Raw genomic sequence first — 10,166 nt, forward strand, 5'->3', positions numbered from 1 at the left:
CTCGTGATTTTGGTCGAATAATTATATTTCGTATATTACATGTCTTCCAGCTCAAATTCAAGCCTTGAATAAAGCATATCAAACAATTGACTCAGTTAAGTCAAACCTGGGCTCATCAAAAATTAACTCGAATTAAAATTTTAGTTAAAAAAAGTGAGCGTAATAGTCTTGAATATTTTAATCGAGTTAAGTTCGAATACCAAACCGCATTGACTCGACTCGATGATGCCCTAACTTCGAGCAAGGTGGCAACCTCGAAATCTTATCATCACGAGACTGCGCGGCCGCGATGTTTGCAGATTAATTGTAAAAAAATTAAGGAGGTGGAAGTGGTACAAAAAATCACGTAGGATCTCATTTCCTTTGCGAACGGAAAAGATCCGGTACGACGGGGCGCACCCGTTTGGAGGATGCGCTCGGTCAAACCCCTCGACGACGCGAGGGCACGCGTCGGGCGGGCGCCGCGAGTAGGGGTCCCCGCGGCTGCTCGAGGCGCGTGGCGTGTCCGCTTCACGCGTGGTTTTATTTTATCCCCTCCTTCCTTTTCTCTTTCCTCTTTTCTCGTTATCGGTTCCTTTTCGGTCCCCGCTTCCGTGCGTGGCAAAATCGTGGATAGAGGGTAGGTCGGGCCCGATATGACGGAATTGCCCCCGCCGGATCGGAGCAACTGCCGGTGCGGCAGGCACGGTCGAAGCGGGGGCAGCACCTGGCGCCCATGCACGGATTTCCAACCGACCAACCGACCAGAAATTGGCCCCCGATGGTTACTCCAGATCGACGGCCTCGATTATCGAGGTGCCAACGTTTGTAACTCGAGTGACTCGTGAACTTTAAATAAGATCGAAGGTTTCAACTTTCATTCGCGTTATCGGTGCAGCACGATAGTCGTCAACTTGTATTTCACTTGCTCGTGCCCATCGATAATCAACTTGCAACGAAGCTTACCTCAAGACTCGTTTTGAAAACAATGTACAATTTCATATCCAAATTTTTAATTTGTTTAATGTGTGTGGTTCATGAACTTCTTATATGTATTTAATTTAGTTCCTAAATTATGTAAAATTATTCAACGTTGTCATATCATTTTGAGTAATGAATACAATTTTCTTTCAACAAAAATAAAATAAATTAAATGACAGCGTTGAATATTTTTACATAATTTATAAAGTAAATTAAATACATATCGAAGTTCATGAACCACGCACTTTAAACAAATATAGAGATACATAGTTTTCAAGACAAAGCAAATCAAAATTAGAATAAGAATACTAAAATATAAAGGTAAATCCAAAAAACAATAAGGATCAGAGAAGCACTAGCAAAGTTAAGCACATACAAGTTTCATAAGAATGGATTTGTTAAGTAAAATTAGCAGCCGATTACTAGATTTCGGGTTTTTGTTAGTGATGAGCATACACTTAAAATTCATTCTTGAATTATTATGACGTTGCAATGCATGAGTTTGGCTTCCTCTACACTATCATCGTACGGATACGACCATAATAGGTTAAATAACCATGGATCTAATATGTGGAGGAGAAAATTTTTTGCAGTTCAACGAGACATCAAAACATCTGAGATCTTCATTGAGGCTACATGTAGGGAACTTGTACACGAACAAAGTGGAGAGGCATCGAATCCCCAAATCCCCACAAACACATTTAATAAACTCCAAGATCTAAATCGAGAGAAGATAACATCCAAATCTAAAAATAAACTGAGAGAGTTCAAACTCTCAAATTGAGAATTAGACTGGGAAAAAAGAACTCCAAAACCTATACCGGGAGAGAAGAAAAAGCAAGATGGTAAAAAATAAAAACAATAAAACACAAACAAAATCAACAAAAGAGAGAGGGGAGGATGAGACTAACTCAAATCCTCTCCCATGATTGAAGGTCGAAGAAGATGAAGGAAAAACAAAGAGAAGAGAGAGAAATGACTGATCGGCTATTAGTCTACTTCAATTAATTCAAGTTAGTGGAATTTATTAATTTGACTTTCGATGTGGTACATTGAATAATAGGGAAAAAAAAAGTTCCACCTAAATTATTCTTATGAGATATTCAACTCAATCGCAACTTCTTCTTTTCTAAATATTCTTCATGAATTTCACAATTGAGTTTTTCTTTGAAGTGAACATTCGATGCAATGACATGAGACAATGGACTCCATCGAGATCAAGGAGGCCCAACTCTACTCGAATCTTAAATTTTAATTCGAGGAGAACGGCTTGTCTAGCAAAAATTACAAATATTTTCGATCTATATCTGTGTTTCATTTGCATGCTAGAGGGGTGTAGATGGCGGGGGGGTCTTCCTAATTTTTACTGGGATTAGCTGTAGACGAGCCAACTGTTTATTTCAAGTCAACCCCGTTTTGTGATTTAATATCATGCAATTAAGGAGGCTATTAATATATAGAGGAGGTGCACAATGAGTGGATTAGGTCATTCATTAAGAAGTGGTGCTTAATGATATACGTAGCTTGCGAATTGTAATGGTTGGTCCGTAAGGCGTCTTTTCTTTGTCCACACCTCGACCCACTCAAAATGTCCGCTTCCACGTTACGATAGTCTCAATAAATAAAGTCAATCATTATGCACAGAAGACTTCTATTTAGATTTCGCCAAAGAGCACATAGGGCTTTCACGTGTTTCCTTAAACTCGATTGTACTAATGTCCTTCTGGAAAGTTCGTTCCCGCTAGAAGTGCGCAAAACGGACCGCCTGAAATAAGACTTGCCTTGATCGGCGTCCGATTTGGTCTAGTGTTCAGTAGTGTCAATCCGGTTCCTAATTCCTAAAAGTAGAACTCCTATATGGACAATCCGGTCTAGTTCCTAGTTCCTATAAAGAACTAGATGGGACCGTACCGACTATATATACTTTATTATTTATATCTTTATTTCTTCAAAAAAATTAGTAAGTTTAGTTTTTGTGTTTTCAAGAAAATTAAAGTACGCAATTGGACAATAAGATATATAGATGGATGCATAAGATTTATCTCAAACTTTGAATTTGCTCCTTGTCGTACTTTGGACAATAAGATATATGGATGTAAATATGAAAAAATAATGACAGATTCCCAGTCTAGTCCTTGGTATCCAATTTTGGGAATTGGGAACTAGGACACGATTATCCCTAGTCCCCACCTCAAGTACTACGACTTGGCATGGCCTTGTTCAAAATTTGCATTAAATTCAGTGACATGAGATGTCTCAAAACGCATTTTCTTTCTCGAATTAGAATCGTCCGCTTCAATTTTTTCCAGTAAGGTGATTATTTACTTGATCAGACATTTTTAAGGCACTCCAATTTCTGTAGTTGTCACCGATAGTAGTCGTCAAAATTAATTCCATTTCCGCCCTTTCACGTTACAACTCAATCCTAGTCTTGCATGACATTTGACATAAGCTATGGATCGTGTGATCCTGCCACTGACACTACATTTAATTTCCCGGATTCTTATTTTCCCTTTGCCACTGTCGTACATCTGAAAAAGATCTTATTTCGATTGTCTCGGCAAGTTGGACCAAAGGGACCCGTACGCGAGATGCGCGTGATCTCTAAGGCGGAAAGGCCGAATTACGTTGGGTGCGCCAAAAGCTACAGCTCCAATATTTTTTGGCATTCCTCGTGTCATTTCCTGCTTAGTCTCTCTCTTCTTTGCAGGCAAAGAGAGAGAGAGAGAGAGAAGGAAAAAATAAATAAAATATCAAAGAGCACAAAAATTTATTCGGTGAGCCAAGTACAACGTTACCAAATAGTGGGACCATTTTCGGTGGTCCAAGTTCAATTTTACTGCATATTATGTAATTATGTAAAAGTTTCTCAAAATAATAAATAGACTATGCCCTTTTCTTAAATTGTCTAAATTACTTTAAATATATTATACTTTTGCCAATTTAGTTCAATTCCTTCAAATTATGTCAATTGGATTATAAAATTTTGATATTTTGTCAATTAAGTCTATTAGCCTAATTTTGGACGAAAATAGCTAATGTGACCGCTAGATATTTTACGTGTTGTGATAGATGTTAACATAAATAATTTTTTTATATTTTTAAAAATTTATTTATTTATTTTTATTTTCCTTTTTTTCTTCCATTCTCTCCTCTAGTCGATCACTAGGCCTCGGTAATAACTGAGGGTCAAGGAGGTCAACCTCAAGCAAGCCTCGCCTGCCCTTGGCAAGGCTTGACCTCATTTTCGCCAGGAGATGTCAAGTTCACTGGCCACTGGTGAGCTTAACCTCGCTAGAGGTGAGCGAGGCTTACCTTTGCTAGTGACTGATTGGGACAAGCTTCACTAGAGGTTGGCAAGGTCAATCTTGCTGGCCCTCATCTCAGGTTGGTTGCCAATGCTAGCAACCGACTAAAGGAAAAAGAAAATAAAAATAATTAATATTATTAAAAATTGTCAATGTTAGTGGCAGCTGTCAAAATGGGTTGAACCCATTTAAAGTGAGATGGGTTATATATAGGTTAGTAAAGTTATAATAAATGGGTCTTTAATAGGTTTGGATTGTATTTAAGTCCAATGATATATGGGTTGTAAATGGGCTTGTCTTTAAACTCATTTACAACTCATTTAACTTATAAAGCTTTTCTAGATTTGATTAAATTTGAAAGTGTTTACAATATGAGTTGAATTGAGTATGGATTGGATATGGGTTGGGTCGAGTATGAGTTAATAAACTTATTTTATTAATAAATGGATCATAAATTGATTAATGGAATAATTTGGGTTGAATCATTTATGACCCGATCCAAACCTGTCATGCTACATAAGAAGACTAGCATTCAAGGGACACGTAAAAATATCTATGACTAAATTGATGAAATTAAAATATTTATGATTGAATTGATAAAGTACAAATAGGCTTAGGAATTTTTTAGATAATTTGTCCGTCTTTTTCCTTGCGTAGAGATTATGTCTTTCGTTACCAACTCCACCACACCATAAACCATTATTAAAATTGTCCCATCCTCAACATGTCAAACGGTTGGTTAGCCAGGTCCTTGTCGTTCAAATTTGTCTCTAGTATAACAAAGAACCACTCTGAGAACACACGTTCCAAGTCGCTCATTCTCTCTTTTCACCACATCTCATTGCTCAGTTCTTGCGGATTCCATGAATGGGATCTCCGAAATGACGGTCATCATGCTACTAGTCCTCCTGTTCGTGGGTATCGTGATCCTGGTCTTGTTCTACGTGAGCATAGTTGAGTGGGGCTTCAGAGCAAGCGGACTCTACCCTGCCGGTCGAGCTACTGACGGCGCTCTTGCTGATCGAGCCAGCACCGGGAACACAAGCATGTCCGTCGACGATGTGGAGAAGCTTCCCTGCTTCAAATTCGAGGCCAAGAATGATGATCAAGACTGCAAGGGGACAGTTACCATGAGCATTGCTACTAGTCCCGTGAACTGTGTGGTTTGTTTGGAGGAGTTCAAGATCGGCGACAAGTGCCGGCTATTGCCAATCTGCAGGCACAGCTTCCACACGGAGTGCATAGATGCTTGGCTCTTGAAGATGGCCAATTGCCCGATCTGCCGGAGCCGTGCTGATTCTGGCCGGTCCCTAGGCGAGGGGGGCAGCAGCGGGAGTGGGCCAGGCAGCAGTAGCCATTTCGAGGACGATGTTAGCACGGGAATCGCAGAGGGTCAGATGAACCTGAGTGATATTAGCAGGAGTGAATCAAGAGAGAGAGGAGAGCAAATTGTTGATGTGAGAGCAGAGATTCAAGATCTCCAAACAGTGCCCCAACCTGATGTGTGAAAGTTTCATTTCAGGTAAATCATAGAGCTGTAAATGATGATAGAACCGACTTGAGCTGTTCTCACTGCTCATAAGAAATCGATTCTTTCTGATTCTGGCCTTTTACCCTAGTAGATGTTATGGTTTAAATCGTGCGCGAAAAATTCAATTTCCACTGATAATAACATCTTGATCATACATAAACACGTCTATAAGAATAGAGGGTCCTGCCCTATTCTATGACCGGATGTCACATTTTATGCACACCTATTATTTCATAGAGGTGCGTCCTTGCGGAGTTTTTCTTTTTAACTTTCAACAGCGATAGTATATGTCGCAATAATGCTTTACAAATGAAGAGGACTGATTTAGTAATTGAGTCCAATCTCAAAACATCTTTCCATCTTTATTCTTTCATATTGAATCAAGACACTATAGTCTATTTAGTCATAGTAATGTAAATAATGTCGAAGAATGGTGGGCCTGATCGACTCAACAAGTATCTGTACCAAAATCTATGTTTTTTCTTCGATAATATCGTGCAATAGCGATATTCTGTTCAAGATGATTACAACATCTGTCGTATTATGTTTCGATGCTCACTGCCTATTTCTTGCTGACCTTGTTTAATTGAACATGAAGTGAATTAAAGTACAAGAAATTAGCCCAACACGACGGAAGAACGTAACTGATAAGGTCATGTTTTCCGGCGATGGATACAAAATAACACCAAGGAGGCATATGTGCCATGATGCTCACGAACGCATTGCCCCCACCAATGCGGTGCGGTTGGCGGAGTGGGGTTGTCCCTTCCCTAACTCCCGATCATAGAAGTTCACAGCCACCTGCGTGAGGTTCTTGTTTTCCAAAACCAGCCAAAAGAATTGATCCGAGTATCTTCGCCAACTGATCACGCCGCCCGTGGAGTGCTATTTCGATCCCAACCATGCGTCCGAATACAGTACATCTGATATCTGCACTGATTCGGCTGTTCTATCAGCATCGTGCTGAACAAGACTTCTCGTTATACGTCCTCTCCCTCATCGACTTTCGGGAGTCCAGTGAAATGCAATGCCTTGTCTAACATCGCGACCCATGAGTCAACGCTGGATGTACTGTATACCTTTTATGGTTCAAACAACAACAAGAGGAGACTAGAAAAGGGCTAGGGTGCGCATGCGACGTGTGAGGTCTTGAGTTTCCAGCGCAGAGAGACAAAACGCGCTTCACAGAAAAGGATGAAAGATGGCGCGCTCCGCTTTCAGGCGAGAAGATAATGTCTGGTGTAGAGAGCTTTGGCTGTGAGTATCAAATGATGCGACCGCCAGTTGGTACTACGCTTCAAAATAGTTTTAAGCCACATATCGAGCACCAGGGAGTTGCAGATCAAGAGAGAGATGGTATGTGGCGAGAGAGAGAGGGGCACGAAAAAGAGCTGACCTCGTATGGCAAAACTTCCTCCAGGCTTGTCGATCTTTGTAGTTGCATGTTGTATGGACATCCTTCCTCAACCTTAAGCTTGGAAAGAGAGGTGGTCCGTGGATAGTTTTCTGCATCCACGGGAAAGTACAGGTATAAAAATGGGAAGCAAATGAGTGAGATCAGCAAGCTAAGGAAAAGTGAATTTGTACAACGAATGAACGAACTAGCACTTTCAACCACTGGGGGTTCGCTCTAGTGGCCACCCTTCCAACTTGGAATGAGGAGGTTGGAGGTTCAAATCCCCACATTCTCAGGAGGAATTGGGGTGAGAATGATTTCATTTCAGGAGTGGGTTTCGACTCTCACGCCCTGCAAGGAGACATGGCAAAAGTCTAAAAGTAAGTATTAGAATATATTAGAGTAGGATTAACCACAAAAAAAAAAAAAAAAAAAACGAACTAGCACTTTCCACTTCTTGTGAGAAGAAACTTTGATATGGAAACAGCATTGTAGGAGGAGTCTATATCGAGTGGTAATACTGCATCTATCAAATAATTCATCCCCGCAATTTATATTACATCAAATGTCACTCTCGATGCCCAACACGATTAGGTTGTGAATTAGTTACCATTCCAAAATTTCTTTTTTTGTTTGTTTCCCATTCCCATTACCGGATTCTTGTTGATTATACTAGTGACGTTATAGGGAAGAGAAAGGGACAGATGATTGCATTTTATGCATCACCCAAATGGATGGATTCTTATACCAAACTTGTGTCGAATCGAGGTCTATTAAACATTTAACTGGACGAGTTTAAATCGGGAGTGCATATAGGTTAGTCTAGATTTACTTATTTCGGCAAAAAGATGCATGACCAAATTACAGCAAGCAAAAAAGAAAGTAAGCTCTATATAGAGAACTTGCTCGTGCACCTCCTTGATGTTCCACATATAGAAGAAGCACCAAAAATGGGTTCACTAATTTCCGACGATCCCATACACGTCGTTCCCTCCTCCGCCACCTTGCCATCGCCGTCCTCGTCTTCACCACTCCCTCCAACCTTCCCTTCGTCTCCCGCTACCTCATTGGCACCCCAACCTTCGCTGTCTTCCTCCCCTTCCTAGGTGATATCTCGAGCCTCCCCTCCGGCATCGAGAGAACAGCCCAAGGATGATCTGCAGGCATATCTTCCATGTAGAGTGCATAGATGCCTGTGACACGGCCCAAGGACAAGCATGATCCAAGACCGTCCAAAATGATGGGGCCGTGTCCCATACCAGGGCTAGCCCACGAGCTGCCCATGAACAACCCATGAACAACTGATGATCAATGTGAGAGTCGGCCCATGCACAATGTGGGAACAAGCCCGTGACCGTTCGAGTCCCTTGTGTCAAGCAACTCTTTGGTTTCCCCATGGATTGATCCTACAAACCCATGTCAGGCGTCCCTTGGGCCTTCCCACACCTTAGGGTCTCTTGTGCTACATGTAGCCTTCTAATGATTGTATATATTTGAATACCACCATTGGATTAGAGAGGAATCAATGGCTGAGATGAGATTCATCCATGTATAAATAAGGGACATTCCCCCTTCACTGTACACTCTAGTTCACAAGCTAATACATTCGAGTTTCACTCCCATACTTCGTTCTTGTGAGTTGAGGGCATGTAAGGCTGACTTGGGATTGAATCTTAAGGTTGCATGGGTGTGTGATTGTTTGTAGTCGACCGACTTGTGACAAATGCTATTAGAGCCTTTGTTCTAAACCCAATGGCTAATCCTCGTCTTGATATTGCGATCGCTCAAAGCGAAGATCGTGAGGATCATGGAAGGTCGATTGAGAAGACCACCCGGTCCAAGAAAAACTGTGCTATCTCAAACTTGAGGGATCCAAAGGGTGACTTGGAGAATCAAATGACGGTTCTAGAGGAGACCGTCATGGACATCCAAGCGATGGTGGACGATCAAAACTAGATCGTTGAGGGAGCGGAAGCTGGAAGGGAGGAGTTCTTGGCCAAAGTGCAAGAACTCAAGGTCAGCATAGGAGGTCTTTGCATTGAGGTGCTGGGGTCCCTCACCCACGAGTTGCAGTAGCAGGATGAGACTTGGAGATTGCTGAGCTAAAAGGCAAGCTCATTGAGGTTGAAATAACACGCGTGAATGGGGTGGTCATTGTGCGTGCAAACTCATGTATTGAAGGACCCAAGCCAAGGGAGTTCAAGGGCTCGTAGGTGGCTAAGAACATGGATAATTTCCTATGGTATATAGCACAATACTTCTAGGCCAAAGGAATCAACAACGACGCATCTTGGGTAAACACCGCATCTATGTATTTAGTTGATAATGCATTGTTGTGGTGGTGTTGTCAGTCGGATGATAGGTGTGATGACCCTATCATGACATGGGCTCGATTCGTCGAAGAATTTCGATGGAATTATTATCATGCATACACGGAAGAGGAAGCTCGCAATGTACTCAAGTGCCTCAAGCAAAATGGTGGAGTTCGTGACTATGTGAAGCGATTCTTGGACCTGTTGCTCCAAAATCTCGTCCATGAGAGAGATGTAGGCATACCACCAGTTCATGAGTGGACTCAAGCCATGGATCAAGTAAGGACTCAAGCGTTGTCATGCAGCGGATCTTGTGACAGCCATGTCCGTGGCTGAGTCTCTCGTGGAGTACAAGTCGCTATTCATAGCAAAGTTCAATCCTTATTTGAAGGACAAGGCCAATGGTAGAGGAGATTGGAGAAAATTCAATCATCCGAATGGAGGCAAACCATTGACGGTAGCGCCTACCCAACCGAAGTCGAGTGGATGGGGACAAAGAAAGATGCACATCTATAAATGTTTCTTCTATGATGGTCCTCCCATGGCTCATGATTGTACTGAGAGAGGCAAACTAGCAGTTGTATGCAAGGAGGATGAACTACGAGAGGAGGCGCAATTGGCTTCGCTACGTAACCTCGGATTGATCAAAACCAAGAAGG

General features: G+C 41.7%; 1 protein-coding gene across 1 annotated transcript; it reads left to right on the top strand.

The window, feature by feature from the left end:
• The first annotated feature begins 5,149 nt into the window (after positions 1-5,149).
• Positions 5,150-5,776, top strand: LOC104420643 (RING-H2 finger protein ATL56). Its single transcript, XM_010032447.1, has one exon. It carries the CDS (start codon positions 5,150-5,152, stop codon positions 5,774-5,776), a length of 627 nt encoding a protein of 208 aa, XP_010030749.1.
• The last annotated feature ends 4,390 nt before the right edge of the window (positions 5,777-10,166 follow it).

The sequence above is a fragment of the Eucalyptus grandis genome, chromosome 9 (genome assembly GCF_016545825.1).
Source record: "Eucalyptus grandis isolate ANBG69807.140 chromosome 9, ASM1654582v1, whole genome shotgun sequence".
NCBI lineage: Eukaryota > Viridiplantae > Streptophyta > Magnoliopsida > Myrtales > Myrtaceae > Eucalyptus > Eucalyptus grandis.

Bases quoted from the DNA above. Each gene is read 5' to 3' on its own strand.
- LOC104420643 (XM_010032447.1), top strand. From the start codon at position 5,150: ATGACGGTCATCATGCTACTAGTCCTCCTGTTCGTGGGTATCGTGATC.